This window comes from Vidua chalybeata, chromosome 1 (genome assembly GCF_026979565.1).
Source record: "Vidua chalybeata isolate OUT-0048 chromosome 1, bVidCha1 merged haplotype, whole genome shotgun sequence".
NCBI lineage: Eukaryota > Metazoa > Chordata > Aves > Passeriformes > Viduidae > Vidua > Vidua chalybeata.
In genome coordinates this window covers 70,607,835-70,631,173 of record NC_071530.1, presented here as the reverse complement: position 1 = coordinate 70,631,173, position 23,339 = coordinate 70,607,835, and the positions used below count along the sequence as shown (strand labels likewise).

General features: G+C 39.3%; 1 protein-coding gene across 2 annotated transcripts; it reads right to left on the bottom strand.

Annotated features, from left to right (window-relative positions):
- Nucleotides 1-525: 525 nt before the first annotated feature.
- VPS4B (vacuolar protein sorting 4 homolog B) lies at nt 526-19,268 on the bottom strand. Of its 2 annotated transcripts, XM_053952581.1 has the most exons (11): nt 19,113-19,268; nt 16,291-16,402; nt 14,758-14,908; nt 13,427-13,494; nt 11,660-11,779; nt 11,280-11,436; nt 9,898-10,046; nt 9,641-9,722; nt 7,447-7,666; nt 4,624-4,761; nt 526-2,844 (listed from the first exon to the last, which is right to left on the bottom strand). In XM_053952581.1, exons 1-11 carry the CDS (start codon nt 19,137-19,139, stop codon nt 2,743-2,745), a joined length of 1,326 nt encoding a protein of 441 aa, XP_053808556.1. In that variant the 5' UTR covers nt 19,140-19,268; the 3' UTR covers nt 526-2,742. The 2 variants fall into 2 exon arrangements, with proteins under 2 accessions (XP_053808556.1, XP_053808546.1); XM_053952571.1 differs by lacking the exon at nt 19,113-19,268 and having other exon boundaries at nt 16,291-16,462.
- Nucleotides 19,269-23,339: the final 4,071 nt, after the last annotated feature.

The window sequence follows — 23,339 nt, the reverse complement described above, 5'->3', positions numbered from 1 at the left end:
TACTCTTGAACTTGACTTTAGTCAGGGAATACAGGAAAAATATAAGTTGATTTACTGAGCTATTCTAACCCTGCAAGTATGTACATCAAGAGACAGACCACAAATGGTAGAAAATCCAAAACTTAATCCAAACGTCTGTGAAGGACATAAGCACATACAGAAGTGATTTAATTGAAAAAATTATTTTACACAGAGGAAGGAAAATTACATTTTTTCATATTGCAGTCAGAGTAAGCAGTAACACCAGAAGGTATGAAAAATATTTGTAAGCTAACCAGCCAAAGATCAGGCCTCGTTAAAAATGTACAACTAATTTGTCCAGTATTTACAGAGGTTTTGATTATTCAAAGCAAATACAGCCTTTCATGAATTCTTTGATTTAGATTTTCAATTAACACTGAAAACTACAAGTGATTTTGCATGCTCCCTTGTTAGGCTATCATCTGCTATGGATAACTTGACTAAGAAGCTCGGTGATACGTATATTAATTTACCATAATTTTACAAACACAGCAAATCAAAAAGTTGCCCTTGTAGCTGCAATTCTAAGCAGCAAAGTTTATTTGGAATATATTTCTAAAAACAACTTTCAACATCAAATAGTAAAGGTTCTGTTACAGATGTCATCTGAGCAAGCAGCAAGATGTAAATTTAAAACATACAGTATATTTTTCTTTTGCATTAAAGATACAAGATTACACAGTTAAGCATATGGAAGCCCATAAGACAAATCAGCTTACCACAAAAAGGAAAAAATAAACCAAAAAACAAGACGTTCCTGAGAATTTTAAGATTGCAGGATTGCAGTAAGGACTCTCATTTTTCAAAAGGTCAAGAGATAAATACTTCAGACAGTGGCTTCAAACCTCTGAAGGACAGCCACATTAGTACGTGGCTCACTTCTGAAGTGTTCACAAGAGAAAACTACAAATGAGATCTTGTTGCAGTAAGGATTAAGTTTACTAACCATAGTTGCCCGTACCTACACTGGAATTCCTGCCCTCACCCACTCTCTCTCCTGCCATCCCCCCCAAAAATGTCAGAAAGATCTGCAGCCCAATGATTCACATTTACACATTCTGATATAAGACAAAGGTAAAGCTGTGTAACTGAAGGATTTTGGAAAAAATGTTTCATCATGTTAGTAAAAAAAAAAGCTCAGCACCTTGCAGATCAAAGAATATTTACCTATTTTGTTTGGCTATTAAACACAGAAACAAAAGTCTAAGAAGACAATAAAGCAGTAAAAACTTGAACATAACATTGAAGAAATACTCAAATAACATAGCTGATGTTGTACTACAACATTTTACTTCATTTAAGTACAGAAAATGTCACCCATCCTATGATTTATAAAGTACACAAAATATGTACATAGAAGAAACCAAACCCCACCAAAAGATGATCATATTTGTGCATGTGTACATAGAACATACACACCTAAAATGTGCAAAATTCTTTTAATGCAAGTTAAACAAAACATTTGCAGGATAGAGTTGAACAATGATAATGGAAGACAGAGGAGTCTAGATATTCTAATGGTGTTTCATATCTACAGCCAGTGCAAACTTACAAGGCACAAACTCAATGCTGATGTTGTAGTGTTTTAAGTTACATTCAGGCACATCTCCATTTGCAGTTCTGCAGAAAAAGAGCAATGGAAGTGCTACTTCTATACTAAACTGCCAGCCTTCCCTCCCAGTTTAAGCACTAAACTGATGTAACCTATATGCTACAGTTAGCAGTGGGGTTCTGGGTTAATTTATCACTGGAAAGGCCGTGGCTAAAACATCTGTTCTAATCTCCTTGCATGTGAAGTATGCTATTTCCCAAAATACCTCCCAGACATTCTCCAAAGACTACATATACCTTGCCAGCCTCAACACATGGGATCTTAGAGGACATTACCAATGCTTTTTTCTAACTTCAGTCAAAACTTCACCAGGAAGAGAATCCAGGTTTTAAAAACCAAAACAACAAATAAAACAAATCCAAACAACCCCCGCAAGAAGAGCCAGCAAAACACCTTCTGAGTTACTTGCATTTAACAAACTTGTGTTAAACTGCATAGTTGACAGTGTGTACCAGCTAGTAAAGACTTAAAAACAAAAGCTTGCTGTTTAAGGCAGAATTTTAACACAGCATAGCAGAAAAAAAGCCAAATAACAGGTCCATCAATACTTAAAGTACTGGCCTATGTAGTCTTATCCTCACAGTGTCTTCTTTCTTACTTTAACAGCAAACCCACACTTGCAGTATGCTTGATTAGAAAATTCTGTTGCATTTTCCTGAATGAAATGAGAGCAATTAATACAGAAGCTGATTGACTGATATTGAAAACACCTGACAAACATGTTCTCTCCTACCCTTTAAAAAGGTTTTTGACCTTACTGGGAGGTAAGGTAAAACTCACTGGTATCCAGGTCTAATATACTACCTAATATGGAACTAGTAATTTAAAGCTTTCTAGTATATATTAGACATTACCACATCACTTTGCTGTCTCACCCTAAAATTGCATTTTTGTATTATTTTTCAATAGAAGACATTTAATAGACATCTGAGGAAAACAATACAATACAAAAGCTTAAGGGTCTTTGCAAAGGTACCTCCTATTCCTTCCGCAAAGTATGAAAGGGGTGATTTTATTGGCATTTATTTGAAGTGCCATCAATAAAGACACGAGAATACTTTAAAAAGAAAAAAAAAAAAAGGTTCTAATGCTTCACACATATCTTTGGTTTAGCCTTCCTGACCAAAGTCTTCTGTAAACTTCTTTAACTTCTCCAAGTCCTGTTCATTAACTGTTGGTTTTGTGCTAGCAAGCGACCTGAGCATATCAGCCTGTCAGAAAAAAAACAAACATGTTTTCAGAAACAAGCATAGTACCACTGATAATAATTTTGCTGCCAGGACAAATATGCATTTAAAAAAACATTAAAAAGTTCCTATTAACACAAAACTTTAAGCCTGAATACTTCTGCACAGAGGCAGCCTTTAAACCCTTTGAATACAGACAACAGTCAATGAGTTTTCCAGCAACAAAATCACAACCTCAGGTTTAGGTTTAAGCCACTCATCCATTCAAGTTTTATTCATCTCTTTTTTTAAAAGAACTGAACTTTTTTTTGGTCAGTTACTATTTTCAACCCATGATTCACTACAGCAGATTAAGAGGAAAATAATCAGATGTTCCCATGTACTCTTCACAGTCCACCAATGTAGAACAGCAGTTTGTGATTCATCTCTAGCAAAGTTTTACTGCTCCTGATTGGTAATTTCTGTCTCTTCAACTCAGTAAATTTCCAAGATAAATATTTAGATGCTAGGAAATGGAGTTTAGAAAAAAATTCATAGGTCTATGGAGTTGAAAGCAGCATTTAAAATACAGTATGAATAAAAAGGGTAAAGAAAACAAATCAATTCCCAGCCAAGGGCAACTGAAAAAAGTAAATGCCCAACACCTCATATATATGGGTAAAATCCAGAAATTAGTATAATGGTTTTCCACAAATGATATTTCTCTCATCAGACCAGAGGCACCCTGCTCAAAAAGAATTAAAGCCTTATGTTTTAAGGATAAGAACTGATTTTGGACACTGAAACATCTGCCTGTAATGCATCAGAGCCCAGGTACCATTAGGAGCACACAAGGAACTGCTGTCTTTAATTCCAGGAAAGACTGATTAAATAATCCAATTAGACCATGGAGGGAGACATTTTAGGGCAGGCCTGCACCTGCATAAATCCTCTTCTGCTTCCTCAGTATGCAAATACACACAGGAAATTCTTTTCTGAAATACAGTGATGGTTCTATGTTCAAAGCACTGCATGTGATCCCCATGATCGCATTGATTTTTTTTATTCCTTACAGGACTCTTCGCACACATGAAACTACAGCAACATAGATTTGTTATTAAGTGCTTCCCACAAACTTTGTACTTAAATACAAAATTTTCTTCTGCTGCTCTTGGGGAAAAATACAGAATGAGAGTCCAGCAATTATTTTTTTCTTTTACAGTGATCTTAAATTGAAAACTGTCTTACATATTTTATTCCCTAGGCCAAAGCAAGTATTTTCATATGCACAAAGAAAACAGCAGAAAGAGCTGTATCACCTATGATGAATTTAAACCTAAACTACCATTATATCAAAATTTTTCTTAACATTTTGGTTTTATACTTGTATTTGGGCAATACAAGGGCAATATTTACCTATAGCACACCACTTCCTAATTTACAGTGAATGTGATTTTCCATTTCCCAGTATTAATGCCACAGTGATGAGAAGAAAGTGTATCATGGTGCAGAAACCCTTAAGGTTTTGAATGAACAAAAGCCAAGTGAAAGAACAGTGCAAGAGGCAGATACTCTCTATGGATGAAAGGATGGCAGCTGCATGCCAGCAGACAAGAATAAGAAATGCTTATCAGGGATAGACAGCTGTCTTTTTCATAGTATGCCATACTGTAGTGATTTATGTTGAGAATTCAAATGTTATCTGGTATGCCCAGCATTTCTGAAAACAAACATCTCATCCAATTGTCCTGAAAAAGACTCTTTATCTTGAAGTCTTTTCAGAGTTCTGCAAAATAAGAAAGAAATGCTACAAGGAATACCAACCATGGAAACTCTAGGCTCCAGTAATTTATCACCTGGGACCTCCATCCATGTCATTTCTATGGCTTCAGGATCACCTGGAGAGCAAGGGGTGAATAAATCTACCATCATATTCGGATTAGACACTGATGGTCCTTTTACCTAAAAATAAGAAAACACTCAGTTTATGGGAGTTATTATTTTTAAGACAGAAACCAGAAGCTGAACAGCATCCCAAGCAAAAACCATTCCTTGATTTTATGCAGATGCCCTACCCATTGGGAACACATGTCCTGTGAAAGAGAAATTGTACAAGTGTACTGGTATTATTCACTTTGAAAACATGCAGCTGTAGCCAGATACTTAAATTCACATCAGGCCAAATCCCAGAAGCCACATCCTCTTAAGGCTGAGGATTTCTGCAGAAAACTGACATGCCAGGAAATCTGCTTGGTGAAGACCACCCTTCCTGGTCCCTGGTCACTTTAGGAGTTCATTCATCGCTAGCTAACAGCTCTCTAAAAGCTTCCCAGTGCTTTTCGCTCTGGCATCCCGCGTTCCAAGGCTCTCAGCATCTTTCCCGGCACCACCTGAGCAGCGCTCCGTAGAAAACAGCGCCACCTAGCGGGAGAACAAAACACCCCTTTTCCCCCCCAAAGACAGACGGACAGACGCAACCCAGCTGCCCCGTGCATCTGTTCCCTTTGTGCGGTACACTGTCCGGTACCAAGCCTTTGCCTTCCCTCGCTGTTACCCGCAGCACCGCACACCCACGGGAACTCGGAGCATACCCAGAGGTTAAAGGACAACACACTAATTGGCTATGGACAGAACTGGATTTGCTGTTCCAAGCTGTATTTAGAGCAAGATGCTGCGGAGCAGATTGTAATATTCAAAATGCACTCTGGCAAACCTGCATTATCACACACAGCAAGGAAAGGTTTACAGTTAATTACTGACAACTGAGGAAAGCCCTGCTGAACTGAGGCAAGTCGTCTGTTATAACGCAAATAATAACGCTAAGATTTTGCATACAAAAACACAAAATCACATCCAATTAAAGCATTAACAATACAAGTGGAATCAATTTGGCTCATGTCAGAGCATTCAAAGTATCGCAGTAGTGGGTTTTTTCTTTCCATTTTTTTATTTTCTTGAGCAAAAGTAGTTAAGATGCAAGAAGTGCTTTTGAAGTTGTTCCACAAACTGTGACAACTGAGGTTATTTCACTGCTCCATGGCAAGCTGAAACATACCTCAGATTGTTCCAAATTTGAACTAAACACTAAAAGCTAACAGCCCTTTATCCAGAAATGCCATTGTCATGTAAAGTTAACAACAGATAAATATTTCAGACATCACTGCTTAAGGGAAGGAAACATCTAGAAAATCCTTGATATATCAAAGTCACTGGTTATTTATCAACAAATACAGCTTACATTACATTGTTACTGTGAGCTGTCCCCAGAAGTTAAATTTCCTGCCCTCTCATATTTTGGACCATACTGGATTTAAGTATGCCTTTCTCTCTGAATCTTAAGCTGAATGAGTTCATTGGAAAAAAACCACATTAAAAAAAAAGGAGTCTGTCTTCAAAATGAGTGTAGCTGTTCAGTTCAGGGCCCTTAACCCTTTTATGTCAGGTTGAGTTACTGGTAAAAAAACTGTAATTGTAACTGAGATGACAAAGAACTGCTGCCAACACAACATACATGCTACCAAACACCTTAGGATCTAAAGTTTTTCCTACCACACCTGTTCTTTTAAAAAGCAACAAATTAAGCTTCCTTTTACAGCAATTAGCACCTCTGCAGAATATCCTGACCCACCTTCACCCAAAAAACATGAATTTCTGTAAATATCAAACTTTGCACTAAAATTATTAACAAAAAGTACCTTTAGTCTGGGTCTACTTTAAAATATGCTACACAGCAAAATAAAATTTTATTCAACTGATACACTGCAAAATAAAATTTTATTCAACTCATACACTGTATATATTTTATATACCTGTTTATAACCATTGATACTATCACTCCTTTTTTTCCATTTAAGAGTTTAATAGTTTTCAGGGAACAATAAATTTGACTGAACAAGGCCCATCTGTGCAAATTCTCCAAGGGAAAGACATTCCCAGATGTAATGGATTTAGACTGGTGGTAAAGAATGCCAGTCGGTTTTTGTACATATAAAATTTCTGAGATTCAAATATTGTGAAGAAATGTTACTTAAGTCAATACACAGCATGTAGAGGTAATTGGAAGATAAGCCAAACAATATAGTTTGAATAGGCTATTGGGTGTGTACCTATGTAAAAGTAAACTGGTTTTTACATTACAGCAGTGTAAATGAAACACAGACCTTGCTCAGTTGTGTTGCATCTTTACTACTGTAATTGATTCAATGTTTCTACCAGAACTCTACAAGAACCTTAATTTTTCAGTTTGAAAAATATGCCAAGTAAACAGAATGTGCTTAAGTACAATCCATCTGTTCTCAAGTGGATGAGGGATACTTTTTTTTTTTTAGCATGTTAGGAATCACTTAACTTGAAATAGAAAAAAACCACTTCTGTAACATTGCCATTTAAACGGCAAACTGAATGCTTTTAACACTCTAGAGACATTAAGAGTCAGAGCATGAATATTCAGAAATTAGCTCCACCAGACTTATGGCAGGACTAGGGAGGGGTACAGGAAAAGGAAGAACAGTTCTCCCCAGTCAATAAAAGGGACATCATAAGCATGCAGTATTACCCAAAACCAAATGCAGCTTATTTGTAAGGAATTTTCAAATTAAGACTGTTCTCATAGATTAAATAACTTGAAAAATTTTGATTCCTACTTACTTTTTTAAAGTGAGTTGCCGATTGCACTTTTCTAACAGGCTGCATCAGTGCATCACGGACAATGATGCTTATATCTGCACCAGAATAGCCATCAGTTCTCTTCCCAAGTTCTCGATAATCTGAGTCTTTTAGGTCATGTGGAGTTGACCCAAGATGAAGTTTGAACATTGCAGCCCTGGCATGGTCTTCAGGTAAAGGAATATAAATACGCTTCTCAAACCTGGTTTAAAAAAGACAAAAACAAAGCGTTCCCAAGATGCCAACTCATGCAGGTGCACAATGGAAAGAGCTCATGCAAACGAGCTTGCTTCTAGCAATATTAGAAAGCAGTTTCAGTACAACAAATCTTTAAAAAAAAAATCTGAGGCAAATATTCAGCAACCTGTTCTCATAAATAATATTTTAGTTAGTATAAGCTAATATCCAGAATATAACAACTGCTTCCTTTCCATTACAAAATCCTTCTCTCCAGACTGACGTTTTTCCAGCAGAGTTTGAGTCTTAAAAGAAAAAAACTGAGAGGAAGAAGTCTTTAAGTGTTAAAGTGTATTTGAACAGATTTCACACATAAAGAAAGAACTGCCTGATAACAAGTTTATGCAACAACTCTCTACAGTCTCCAACTAAATTAAGAAAACACCGTAGATGGAATTTGAAGTCATTCTCAAGAAAAATATTGGTAACAGCAGTTTCTCCTTTGAAGCAGCATCTGTTCTCAGAGTGGAGATTACCTCCCACTAACAAAGTAAGAGCAACTCCCAATTCTGCTGAACACAATAAACCTGATATACATAACAAAGTGGCTCAAATCCATGAAAAATTAATTTTATTACAGCCACTGTTGCACAAGTTCCTTTAAGTCTTGTGGGCAAGAGTTAGGGAATTTCTCTTTCATATTGCTGAGAATGAGAAAATGGTTTGGGTTGAGAGAGACCTTGAAGATCATCTAGTTCCAACCCCCCTGCCACAGACAGGGAGATCTTCCCCTAGACCAGCTTTCTCAAAACGCCATCCAACCTGGCGTTGAACACTTCCAATGAGCCACAGCGTCTCTGGACAACCTGTGCCAGTGTCTCACCACCCTCATCATAAAAATTTCTTCCTTATGCCCAATCTAAACCCATTCTCTTTCAGTTTGAACAACTGCCTCTTGTCCTGGCATTACAAGCCTGGGAAAAAAAAACAAGGAACATCTCTCCACTCTTCTAATAAGTTCCCTTTATATACTGAAAGGCCACAATTAGGTCTCTCTGTATCCTCCTCTTCTTCAGGCTGAACAGCCCCACTCTTATAACTTGCCTTCAGAAGAAAGGTGTCCTGATCATTTTCATGCCCCCCTCCTAAACACACTCTATCAGGTCCATGTGGGTCTTTTACTGTGGATCCCAAGCAAAGCTGGAATTTCAAGAATGACTTGAAATTCTCAGCAATACCTTCACTTCTAATTCTGGCTCATACAACTCTAGAGTCATGCAGATGAGAAATGACATCTGGAGGTGACCTGGTCCAACCCCAAATCAAACTGAAGTATGGCCACCTTGAATTCAGTACATAAATAAAATCAGTGTCAGTCGCAAAAAAAAATATTCTTTAGCCAACAAAAATGGCCATTATCCAAGCTGTGTCCTCATCACAACATAATCCTATTTGTCACATAACTGTATTTGTCCTCTGCTCTGCAGCTCAGAGAAAGATCCAAATAATCAGGTACAGGCAGTCCTGTATCTGCAAAAGTCCTTTATCTGCAAAACAGCAGTTAAAAATCACAAGTTATGCCTGACCAGTAGAAAAACATGGCATTTCTCCGTAAGGTTACACTTCCATGAAAAAATTCAAGCTACTCACCAGTTTGGTAACAGCTGAAAAGGAAAGCTTTACCCTCTCTTGCCCTTCTAAGGTGTGTATTTTCTAACTTGTCCCCTAAGTCCCCCAGAAAACTAAAAAGCAAGCAGAAAACTCCTGTTTCTTCAAGCATAATCATCAAACCAAGAAATCAGATAAACTACAGGACTGAACAACCTACCTATCTCTAAAGGGGCAAGTGACTATCAGTTTAGCTAAGTCTACTTCATGGAATTTAGTTGCAGAACATTAACTGTGTCTGCAAACATGAGCTGGATGAACACCCTAAGCACTCTCTGGCTGAAGGCTCACAATTTTGAATTGCACTCCATGAAAAAAAGTGCCATCATACCTTCTCCTGATAGCAGAATCCAAAACCCAGGGTATGTTTGTTGCTCCTAAGACCAAGATTCCTTCATTGTCAGCACCAACCCCTGTATCAGGGCAGAAATAATTTCACAGTTTAGATGATAAACAGAGATTGTTTTAAAAAGCCATCAAAATTTAATGGGGTGGAATTGCAGATATTTTTAGTATTTTAATGCAAGTTATACTTAAAAATACATGTCTTAATTTCTCTGTCTGATTTTGAAAACGAAATAAACTTACCTTGCATCTGGACTAGAAATTCCGTTTTTATCCGTCTAGCAGCCTCGCTTTCATTTTCACTTCTTGACCCACAGAGGGAATCTATCTCATCAATGAAGATGATAGAAGGTTTGTTTTCTCTGGCAAGCTGGAACAAGTTTTTCACTAATCTTAAAGAAGGAAACAGCTTCAGCTATATTAATAATTACAACAGCAGAAACACATAACTTCAGATTGTGATACAGTATTTTCCTTTAGAGAAAGCAAGGGGAAAAAAGCATTAACATAAAGGTACTCAAAGACACAACATTCTCCCAGCTCCATGACTTAGAAATACACTGAATAATAGAGCCCAGGATAACGAAAAAAAAAAAAAAAAATTAGGAGTGCTCCAGGCATGATTTTGCAAGATAAAGCCCTTTTTCAGTTTACACTTATACATGACAGCCTGGACTATACAAAACCACCAATTTAGAAAGATTCAAAAGAAAAAAGCTTTCTCTAAACATTTCTAACTTAATTCTAGAGATTTTGTAAGAAATAACATGTATCTTTACTTTTTACAACTTCACTAACTAAATAATTTTTGTATTACAAGACATATTGGTTTCAAATCAAATAAACAAAACAACCTAAACCAAACCCCCATTTACTCCTAGCCATCTCTCATGAACACACTTTTTAAAAAAAACTACTAGTTTAAAAAAGAAATAGGACCACGCTGGAAAATTCTTCATATTACAGCACTAAATCTCAGGCAATAGTCTCAAATGAAGTCAAGCATAAAATCTAATGCCAAGCTAGTCTCCAGTTCTGTACTCCTTTTGCAACAGAAGAAAAGCAGCTTAAGCTTTCCAGCTTTCTGGGAAAGAAATAACTCACTTCAAACACTTTATCTAACAGGCTTTCTTTCTCATTCTATCAGCTTTAAATAGTGTTGCTCAGTTGTCCTACACTTCAAACTATTAAATCATGGTTATGACAAGTATGCTTATTGTTATATGAAAATCCTTTCCCTATAAACCCAGAGCTTTTTATTAATTCAGGAAATCTCTTCTGGAAGACTAGATGGACAAATTCCTGGACTTCTAGACTGCAGTCAACATGTCACTCATGGTCTTCTGGCTTCCTGGTCTTCTTCATACATCACACAGTAACAAATGAAGACTTATCATGAGCTCTGTGGTGCTCCCAAAATCTTTCTGAGCACTGAAGAGAGTTTCTCAAAATGCAGCATATAATGGTATCTTTACATGGCACAGTAGCATGAAGCATAGGAACATCTATAGCATGTTTTTAAAAAGACAAGACCATTCTCCTAAATTCTTTATGGCAACTTATCTCACTCTATAATAATTTCTTCTTGACAATATTTTCCTGGACCTCTGGCAACTCCAACTTACTTTTCACTTTCACCTAACCATTTTGAAACAAGGTCAGATGAAGACACTGAGAAGAAGGTAGAGTTGTTTGCTTCTGTCGCCACAGCTTTTGCTAAATAAGACTTTCCTGTTCCTGGTGGTCCAAATAGGAGAATTCCTCTCCAGGGTGTTCTCTTGCCTGCAAGAGAGAAACCAGCAGTTTTCAAAAGACTTTTTTCTGATTATGCTTCTTTAGGGTGCTTGGAGGTTTTCTGCATCTACCCATGAGACTTCTGTCAGACGAATCACAATCTCTTTGTTAAGAGATCGGCTTGAGTCTGTGATACATTGGTACAACACACTTCACAGGCCCCAGTGCCAGTCCTGACTGGCCAATAGTAAATAAATGCTGTAATCCTGACCTGTAAACAGGTGTGGAAATTTAATGGGAAGGATGACTGCTTCTTTAAGTGCCTCTTTGGCACCTTCGAGGCCAGCAACATCACTCCATTTGACATTTGGTCGCTCCATAACAATTGCTCCTGTAAGAAAAGATTGTCTAAGTTAGTGATGTACGTATCTTCTCACAATAATAAATTCCATTTGGTGAAAAAAGAATTCCATGCCCATGTCTATAGAGAATAAAAACAAGGCATTTCTAAGATGATAGGAACACTGAATTCCATTAGTCAAATGGATGTTTTTTTCACAGAAATCCATCACATTTTTCATCAAAATAAACCATGGAAAATAAGAACATTTGTGAGTTAGTTGAAGTCCTGGCACCATCTCATAACTAAACCACCACTTCACTTCCCAAAAAATTTGAAATTTCATTTTAAACAATGTAGCTACACTAGCTCAGGATTGTTTAAGATTCTTCAGCAAATGAAGTAATTTATTGGTATCTCCAGACATGCAGCAAACAAATGGATCATCTAATGGAAAAGAGGTTTGAGAGCTAGGGCTAAAAGCATCAGAAAGATTACATGAATCCTGCTTAGCTTTAGAAGCATTTTCTTAGTCAAGGCACAGTCAAAGTTTTGCACTAAGTCTCATGTTCCTCAGTCAATGAGTTCAGCCAACTGAGATAAAATTCAGCCTTCTCTTCAGATTGGTAAGTCTGACATGCTAAAAATTTTTTCTCAACTACTTCTAGATGGGAAGACTTGGAACTCAGGTAGTAATAGATTATTAGATCTACAATATTAGATTTTGCAATCCTAGCCACTACTTCTACTATTTGAGGTCAGATTCACGTGGGAAGAAATTAAGTCTGTATAGTGAGAGACAGGATAGGAGTTCAATGCTCATCAATTTTCTGTCACTTTTAAAAAACCATAAAACTGTCTCTTATAACTGTGCATAGGATTAAATAACATGCAGAGAAGTAGAAAAAGCACAGTACAGTTTCCAATGGTGATAGAACAGCTCCTGAAATTACACAGGCACAAGATCTGGTAAATGCATTTGATCTTTGTTACAGTCAAAAACAGGAGAACAATGAGGTTTCTTCAGATCCATAAGCACCTTCTAGTAGGGAAGTTCTGAATAGTTCTTCATTGTTAAAGGTAAATAAATATCAAAAAGCCCCCTTTTTACTGCACACCAAACTGTTGGTAGCTGCTATACACTGCTTCACTGACTGCGTTCTGTATTTGAGTTCAAAAACCCAAACTATGCTACTGAACTGGGGCAGAATCATCACTCCATATAAGAAAATGATGCCTGTTATTATAAATGGGCAAGAATCTATATTTCTTACTCCTAAACACGAATACCAGTCTTTTTGTGAAAACAGTCCTGCTTACACTAAGTGTTTGTATCATCATTTCCTTAGCCTCTAGGAAACATGCTATTGCACTTCAGAGTAAAAAATACTAAATCAGTTTAGCCAACAGCTACCTGGGATTTTGCAACTTCTGTTGGAACATGCTAGCTTGATAGGTGATACAATTTTAACATGAAGTGTAGGGTGCAGGAGATACATTTAAATATAGTCACTGTGTAAGTTCACAGCACACAAGTCCTTTTACTACCATAAAGACTAGGCTTTTGCGCATGAAGATTACATACTAGCTGAGCCACTTACAGACATTAAGTTAATCCATAAAATTTTGATGGTAAAAATATAGGAACCTGCTTGACTGAAGTGGTTCCTATATAATGAAAAGGATGTTTTAAATTACCTTGAAGTTGATTCTGTAGCTTCTTTTTTTCAGGGTCCTCTGATTCCCCTTCCCCATCACTGTCATTCCTGATTAGGAAACAAAATGTTGAAATACAATAAGAGAGACTTCTGTCTTAGCATAAAAATCAGAATGCAAAAAGCAGAAAACCCATCAGGCTGAGGAATGAAAGAAACATTGAGATGCTTTCAGACCTCTACAGGTTTATATGATTGTAGAAAAGCAGAAGTACACTTTTCTGTGATTTCTTTCAAATTCACCCTCCTTTGCCATTTCAACTTCCTCTTATGGGTCTGAGCCCTCTTAACACACTTCTATGTGCTTTGAGCCAGCTTTTAGGAAACAGCCCTTATATCCACCAGCACAGAGGTGCTGGAATGGTTTGTCTGTAGACATTGGCACTTCTCCTCTATCTGGACACGCAACAGGATTTGGCCAGTTCCGTCAAGTACTATGAAACTCTCATCAGAGCAAAGGAAACTGGAAGTTAAAGGAAAAGAGACTAGAGAGGGAAGACACTTGGAGTGGAGGTCATGAAAATACATATAGCTTTCGTGGTATTACCATTTCCTTCTATTATAAATAAGCAGAAGATGGTACAGATCAAAAATAAGGCTGATGAGATGAGCAGACACTGAAAAAGACTGAAAATCAGGTGAAGTTTTAAGAGACAACTGAGCAACTTTAGCTGTTCAGGACTCCTAGAAAGGGCAGTCCCACCAGAAGGTATAATCCCAAATCCTTCCTCTCTCCTATCCCCATAAAGGGAGTAGCAAATGCAAAAGAGGCTGGGCTTGTTTGGGTGGCTCTGCTTGTTCAACTCTGCTATGCAAAGTGAGAAACAAATCTACAAGAAGTGAAGCAGTGGAGAGACCAGGCAGCAGCAACACACTGGAAGGATTCAGTCCACCTTACACAGCTTTACATAGGGCTTTTCATCTCTTATCAAGCATGAGACAGATCATACTCAGTAACCCCAATAATTACCAGTCTGAAATTATTTTCTAGTTACTAAGTATTTAAATGCAGAAAGCCTTTAAAGGTCATCAGTCTCCTTGCCATTAAATCCAATAATCATTGGATTCAGCTGTTAGTCTGAAGCAGCTTTCATTCTTCAGTGAATTTAGTATGCAAATGTTCACATTTTAGAAAACAAGCACAGAAATGCTTGTGATTGTAATTCAAGTTATTTTTATTAGCCCACTGTACTTCAGCATTAGTAGTCATCTGAAGCATTCCAGAAACACAAGTTAAAATGATCTTTGAATAGTTGAAGTTTAGAATAAGCTGAATTCAGGAATTATTTTGCTTTACCTTCTCCAAAAACATACCCTTTTCCTTCAGCAGGACCAGACTCTTTAACTGGTTTTGGTGCAGTTTTTTCTCTCTTTTTCAGATATTCTTTCAGCTTTTCTGCTCGGTCCAAGTATTCTGTACATTTTGCTCTAATGCTTTGTTTTGCTTTATCACCCTGTGCTTCATCTAAGAGTTTGAAGAGAAACAATTCTTTGTTATCAGCAAAACACATGTGCATCAATCAAAAAACAAGACTAAAGATCTGTCTTCTTTGTCTCTTATCAAGATACCTCTCTCAGGGCTCACGATATAACCAAACATCTCAACTACTTATTTTTCCATTGTAACTTGGAAAGAACTGACCAGAAGGATGTCATCATGTAACAGAAAACAAATATTCACCTGAACATTGCCTTAGCTTAAAATTTGACTCTAAAGGATTAAGGACATCAGCACTGGAAGCTTTTCTGTCAGCCTTTCAAGCTGCTAGACATTGCCTTAATAACTACTTTTCTAAAATAGCTAATCAAGAAGCTGCTTGTGCTAGGCAATTTTTATTTAGAACCATACTTGATTCTTCCATAGCCTGCTAATTTGAAAAGATAAAGAAACATTACATAAAACATTTGAAAGAACTAAGTGTGTTTCAACAGCCACGCTGTTCTCATCATCACTATTACAGTATTTCAAACCAACAATCGAAATTTAACATGTCAGGTTTTTGAGCTAAGTTTCCAAAAGTACATCAGTATTGTTAAAAGCATAGAAAGATATTCTGAGAAAGTCTCTAAGATTTAAATGGACAGGAAGTGATAAACACATTTTCCCTAATAATAAAAGACTATAAAGAAAACTATTTTTTTTCAAATCACGAAGATCTCTAAGTATACTTTTGTCAAGCAAGCAACTCTAGCCCACTTACACTAGGGCTGTACCCACATTAAGAAAGCCCACTCCTTGCATACAAACACTGAATGTGGCACAAAAGGTACACAGCAGTGTGAAAAGGCATAAAGTAATGAGAATATGGAAACTGAAGAAAATTTATTACATACAAGTCCATCTCATACATTTTCTCTGCCAAGATAAACACCAAGACTGACATTAAGGAGCAAAACATGTCAGCAGAGAGGCTTTAGAAGAGCAAGCAGCATGAATTAAAGGAGCAAAAAGCACTCTGCAGATACAGCAAAGACTTCATGTGTAACATGGTTTTCAGCACAACAGAAATACAGGGATCCCTGTACTTATTGTCATATTTCCTCGTGCAGTGGCCAGCTTGAAACACTGCTACAAAAGTCCAGAGGAGAGACAGCAAACACCTGCCTCCTGTCTTAAAAAAACCTAAAACAAAACACAAGTAAAAAAGAATCTAATTTCTTACAAGAATGGAGCAAGCACACAACAAAGGTAAAAGGTGCAAAATATATGACCTCAGTCAAACTACAATTAGCAAGTATCAACTGTTGATGAGAGCAAAAATTTAAATACTGATGTCAACATAAGAGATTACTCTTGTGCAATCTGACGACTAAACTCTACTTAATCATCCAACACATCACACTTACATTTAACAACATGGATAAAATACTGCACGGCATGTTGGTATAAGCGGAAGGCTTCCTCATAGTTTCCTGCTTTATCTTCTTGTGCTGCCTTGCTAGCAAGGTCTATTGCTTTCTGTAACACAAACAAATAATTAATTGCTGTACAAGAGCATTTTCCATGATCAGAGACCATTTAAGCTGTTACTGTCCTTTGATGGCCAGCTTTTCTGCTCCTCAACATTTACCCCCATCAAGTTGAAGGCAATTGATTGTCCTAGGTGGTGTTTTGTACAAGACACAATATTTCCATCCTTTTATGAACAGCAGGACTTACAACCTGCTGAAATTTACTGGCACACAAAAAAGCACATGTGAGAAGAACAAGTTTCTGTGTATTAAGTTGGAACTACTACCACTACTATACAGTCTGTCTTACCAAACTCTTGCATTTATTATGGAAAGATTTGGAAATCCATTATAAGGCTTGGGGTTTTTTTATCACAGACATAGAAACTTTGAACTATGATACAGATATGCTGTTTAAGGTGCAGTTTAGGGGCACAGTTGACAGTGCTGGGTTAATGGTTGGACTCAATTTTTTCCAGCCTAAACAATTCTATGATTCTATGACTGATGACATCAGTAAACCCTCTAAACAGCAAAGTCAATACAGGAAGTACTTGATTACAATCACTGAAACTAGCACTGTCACTCTTCAATCATTATGCTGGGAGACAACTTCAAAGACCAGTTGCTTGGCTTCTCTAGAAGGATTTAGATTCTTGATATCCTCGTGAGAAATTCTAATTATCCGGTGGGAGAGGAGAAAAAAAAGCCCAAAACAGACAGAGAACATACCCAAATCTCAAGCGTCAAAGAGTTCTATGAGAAGCTATGAATGGATTTTTACTTTATTTGTTCAGCTATTTTCAAGTAAATCTGACTGAGATCTAAGCCACTGTATTGCACACACTGCCCAGTGGATTTATTGTTATCACCACTATTCCATTGCTCACTCATAAGTGCTTATTACTTTTTATTACACTTTCCTCCTTGGAATGCCCATACCACTTCCAGACAATTAAAACTGTCATTTTGACCACCAGTTCATGTAAGCTGAAAATAAGCAGTCAGCCAGAGTTAACCAACACCAACTAAATATTCTATAGTTTCTCATGTATTTTTCCCTTTCGTAAGCATTGCTAGTATGCTCAGGATGATTATGTCATGTCAGGGAGCAAGGTTGAGAGTTTGAACTGCAGCAAGGAGTTTCCATTAGACATTCCAGTACAGATATTCTTGCCACTACCTACACTCTGCTGTTTCAGGCAGAACAAAGCTAGTAAACAACAGCCATGAAAGGAACAGCAAAATATTGCATTCTATTGCTTTGTGCTGCTGTCTTGGAAGGAAAGATCATCTCAACAGATCTACTTGAAATCAAAGGTATTTAAAAACAATGAACCAATTAAACAGACTATGACTCTGTTTTATCAAGTGCTGGAGCACTGTAAGTATCTGTTTCTTTGGAACAGAACCTAAGTCTTTCCTTTTTGGAGAGGCTGGGAGCTCAAGAGCAGTTTCCCAGGTATGAATGGACAGTTGCCTCCTTGCTGCCCATTTTATGCCGACTCCCTTACACATCTCTGTGCACCATTCAAACCTAGCAACAGAGCAAAAATTAACCCCCCCAAAAGTTATTTTCATATTAAAGTTCTTAAGTCTCATCAGTGACTTTAATTACCATGGGGCAGCCCAGTAATTCCTGGATCCAGTACAAGAAAGACAGGTGACATTAATTCCAAAGAATAAATGTCAAAGATCGCCTGCTAAAACAGAACTGTGAGAAAACAGGGCATGTCACAGACCTGCTCATCTGAAATAGGCAAAAGCCTGCATCACGTACTGCCTGGTTTTGCTACACTCTTTTTGTAAACAGGCAAAGACTATTACCTGGCTAATAGATTCTCAGCTCTAACACCTCATTACATCAGCTGCATCTTAGCCTGTTACTGTGAAGAACATCACTGCTATCCATCAGAAAATCATTATTAGAAAGTTGTATGAACTAGGGCATAGATGACCAGCTCTAACTATGCCTAAGGCACAAACTATGTTTTATCAGGCCATGGGTTTACAGTTTGATGAACATCACCCAAGGAAAGAATGTCAGCTTAAAGAGATGTCATTCTTCTCCTGCTTATTTTAAATCCTATAACATCTCCTCTAGCTTTGCCAATGCAAACATCACACTGCCAGTGTAAACACTGCATACAAAAATGATCACGGTTCAAACAGCCGAAGAGAAAAAAGGGGTGTTTGGAACGCACTTATTTCACTTCGGGGTCTGTTTTGCCGGCCAGCCGCAGCACCGATTACAGCCCCGCAGCCGAGAGTTAACACAAGCGGAACAGCAGAGCAGACAAGGGCTTCCTACAGCCACCAGGAGCCTTACGGCAACACAAGCCAAACCACGCGTCCAGAGCACAAGAGGCAACAGCGCTTCCCGGGCGGGCACTGGGCCTCGCTGCCCGCGTCCCGCAGGGCTGGTGCCCCCAGGGACCCCCTCCCCGGACCCCCTCCCCAGGGTCTCACGGCTCAGGGCGATGAGGGCTGACCCCGTGGGCTCCGCCACCCCGAGCCCAAGCCCAGTCCCCCCCACGCCCCCTTGGCTGCGGTGCCCCCGGCCCGCTGAGCAGGGGGCGTTCACGCTCCCTGTGCCCCGGCTCCGCCCGCAGCCCCGGCCCGGGACACTCCCGGCCCCGCTCCTTCCTGGCGCCGCCCCCCGCCCGCCGCCGCTGGCCGGGTCCGCCCCGCGCCGGGCAGGGCCGGCGTCGCTGTACCTGCAGGTTGCCGGTGTTGGCCGCCATGGCGGAGCGGCGAGGGGGGGGAGCGGGAGGAGAGTGGCGCGGGGAGCGGGCCCGGCTGCCGGGCGGAACCCAAACCGCGGCCTCCGCCGCCGCTTCCGCACCGAGCGCCGAGCGCCGCTTCCGCCTCCGCTTCCGGGCACGCCCCGAGCGCCCGGCCCGCCCCGGCCGCAGGTGTGCCCCCGGCCCGCGCTCAGCTCGGGGCGTTTGGGCTTGGAAGGGGACTCTGGGGAGCATCCGGTGCAATCCCCCTGGCAAGGCAGAGTCACCTGGAGCAGGTGACACAGGAACGCACCTCGGTGGGGTTTGGAATCTCTCCACAGGAGAGTCCACGGCCTCCCTGGGCAGCCGGTCCCGGTGCTCGGCTACCCTCAACGTAAAGAAGTTCTTCCTCAGGTTGAGGTGGGGCTGCTTGTGCTTTAGTTTGTGGCCACTGCTCCCCGTCCTGTCGCTGGGCACCACCAAGAGGAGTCTGGCACCGTCGTCTTGGCACCTGCCTTGGGGATATTTATATGCATTAAATAAGATCTCCTCTCAGTCCTCCTTTCTCCGGATTAAACAGGCCCAATCCTGTCTAATCAGTCATGACAGTGTCATGGGCAAGTGTCACTCCCCCGTGGGTTAGTAGCGAAGATCAGGTGACGTGTGATGCTTACGGAGTGGAGAGGAGGAAGTGACTCAACACACAAGCAATTACAAACCAGTTCTGGAAAACCAACTTGCTGTATGGATGTAGGGATGTCTGCTAAATAAGTGCCATATCTTTCCCTCTGGTACATTAATTCCTTTAGGGCAAAAAAAGTATCTGGCAAACTCAACTGCAATAAAACCCGTTCTTCCGAGTACCTCCAAGTCATCACAGTGCAGCTTGGACTTAATAATTCCAGTGTAACTTTTTTGATTTTATTTTGTAATAAAAGTCCTCTGAACCTTTTTGATATGGTCAGTAGGCTGTGTACTCTGGGCACAAGGGAAAAAGGCACATCCACAGTTCCCCCTGTACCAGGGAAGGTCGTGGTGAATCTCTTCATTACGTTGTCTGGCTGGCAGTTTATTTTGGTAAGTGTCCTCACAAGTTGAGGATGCTTTGGTTGATTTTTAGACGTGGTCAATAACAGCTGTTCTCCTTGGATCGACTGCAAATGTGTAAAGACATGATGTAGGAAAGACTAAGTCATGTAATCAGGCTTTGGGAAATGAGATGGTAACGAGAGTTTGCTACTAAACACAACTGAAATTGGCCAAAGTGAAAGGAGAGATGATGATTTCTAAAGGAACCTTATAGCTATGTGGTCATCAGGATTCAAGCATAGCATCAATGGTGGGAGGGGCTCAAGAAAACTGGGTTAAATATTGTATATCCATTTCTTTCTTATTCCATCTTCAAAGCATGAGGCAAAACCATCCTTTTCACTCTTTCATGGTTGATTATGCCATCATGAAGCCTTTGGGTTACTTTTAACCTTATTTTTATTTAAAACAGGCTGCTTCCTTGGGGTATAATTTCCTTTTTGGCTTTACCTTCTCATTCTGATTGGTGTAATAGAGTATTCTCAGAATTGTTCCTGATGCTAGTAATTATGTGTCATCTGTACCTATGATTTTTAATTCTTTAATGTTATATTTAGGTTTTAGACCGAGGTCTAAAACAATACATGGCTCACAAGACTGTAAGTATGCCTCTCCAGTCACACTGAACTGGCTTCCAGAAAAAATGACTGGTTTCTGCAAATGTGATTAAAGAAAGTAAATCAGAAAAGGCACCTCTGTAATTTACAGATAATAGGCTAAACCTTGCAGTCCTTACTTAAGTCTAACTCATACAATATTCCTGCTTTAATTTGACTTCGCAGCTAGTTTTGCCTGAGGAAAGACTAGATGAATGCTGAGTAATGACATCAAGATTATTTCTTGAGAAGCACACAAAGTGTCATGTTAAGGGCATTACTTCATTTTGAGGGACAAGTACTGTCGCATTATCTAATACTTCCCAGTGCTGAAGTTCCTGTGTTACCATATTCTAAGAATGATTGTGTACAACCAAGTGTAATGAAAATAAAACATATTAAAGGTGTTAATATGGGTACCTACTGGCCTCAACTAAGTCCATCCCATAACTGCCTGGGGCATTATTGCTCACATTGCTATGGCATTACGTGGCACAGGTACTGATGATCTGTGTTTCCTAAGGCTGAGTAAGCTGTTGTGGAGAATGCTTCCTGCTGCCATGCCTTGGTTTGGAGGGAAGGGGCCCACACTGCATGCTGCCTGGACACCTTGGGCTAAGAGTAGATGGATACATCAACAAAACAAGTCATGCCTGCAGCACAAACAGGTGTCGTATCTATGATTCTCCTCCGGCGTGGCAGCTGAGGAGTGGCTAGAGATGACTAATGTTACCATCAGAGTGAGATTGGCATCAGCTAAATGACGTGAGAGCCATGCAGGTAAGGGAAGTCACTGCCTTAGAGACCTTTACAGTGCAGACAGACAAGGCAGAGAAGACAGGAATATATAGCCTCGTTTTCCTGTATTTCTCTAGCTGATGAAATGATACTGAATCTGGTCAGATCAATCTGACCTAGGTAACAAAGGCTGTCAGTAGTAACACTAAGAAGTAAAATTCAAGTTGTCCAAATTCCATTGCGGCACCTCGATCCAGTTTGGTGTACAAATAATGAGCTCATGCGCTTGGGACAGGACCTGCAATGCACTTGTGGTGCAGCTGGGTCCCTTCTTTGAACCATGCTGGGCTGAAAAGCTGGAGCACTTCAAGCCACCAGCTGTGTTTGGGAACCTTTCTAACTGTTATGTAGTGCCTGGCCTGTGGGAGTCCTGCTGCTGTGGTATTTCAGGTGGATGGGTGCCATACATAACCCCTTTAATAGCACTGAAACCACAGCAGCCTCATGGAGGAGAGCTGTGTCCTAAGAGCTCTTATTCCTAAAGCACTTGGTGCTTTGAGTGCAGAGAAGGTATTGTGCAGCTATAGAACCTAGGAGAGAAAGAATTAAAGCTGTATTCAGGACCAGAAAGACTGACAACAAAATAAAGCTGTGTTACATTTATGGCATTAGAGACAAGAATGAGCTTTGGGGCAAGACTTGAAGCACTGGGTTTTGAGGAGCTTGTGGTTCTCCAACTCTGCCCCATCTCATGGGTCTGAGGTGGATGGTGACAATATTTCCTGCCATAGTGCAGTAATGGGTGTGTCTGTGCCTACCTTGAAAAGATAACTTAAATTTGTCACTTTTGAGCTAAATCTTCATATTTTTTAGTTATGTTAATTTTCACTCTACTTCTGGTTTAGTTTTTAAACTTGGAAATTCAAAATATATAAGTGCTTGAAGGCACACAGATTTCAAATCAGGTGTGCATGTATACAAAATGTGTTGTCTTCTGGACTAAGTTTGTTTATTCCAGCCAATGGAATAACTTAGGATGTATATTCCTGCAATTTATAGTGAGATTAATCCAGCACAACATGAAAATAGCCTAAGAAAATGATTGCAGGTATAACTCAGGCCACACTTTGAAAATGTTCATTTGATCTTTTGACAGAGTATAGAAATAAAAATGTAGCTTATTTTCTTAAGTTGTGACATATACAGTCCACTGCTTCTACTATGTTTTTTGAACGACATTTAGCATAGTGAATTTCAGGACTTTTTTTCCTACTGTTACATGAGTACCAGCAGAAATTGTCATGAATAAAAATGAAATCTGAAACAGTATTTTTCTTAACTTCACATGTGTTATTTTCAAGGGCAGTATTTGCCCTCTATAAGCATAAGTCTGGATATTTCTTAAGTTTTTCTCATCTTGAACTCAGCCGACGGGGACACTCATGGGCATTCTGTATAGAGACCAAGGGCAAACAATTCACCTAGGTCTTTTCTGCATAGCATTTAATTTGTTACGTCTTGATAACTTGTTGAGATTGAATGGAATAAAATCTCTTCGATGATGGCTTTTTGTACAGTTGAGCAGATGTGGCCTCAGGGCTGTATTGGTTGACTCATTTTCATTTAAAATACACAATTTTGCCAGCTGGAAACTGCCAGCCCTTTTACACATATATGAGTTCAGGGATTTTGTGCTATGCATTGTTGAGTTTGGTGTAGCAGCATTTCTTTTTGAAACGTTTTCATAGTCACAGGACTTAACAGCCTTATATAGCCCCGTTCACCTCAGAGATTTTAT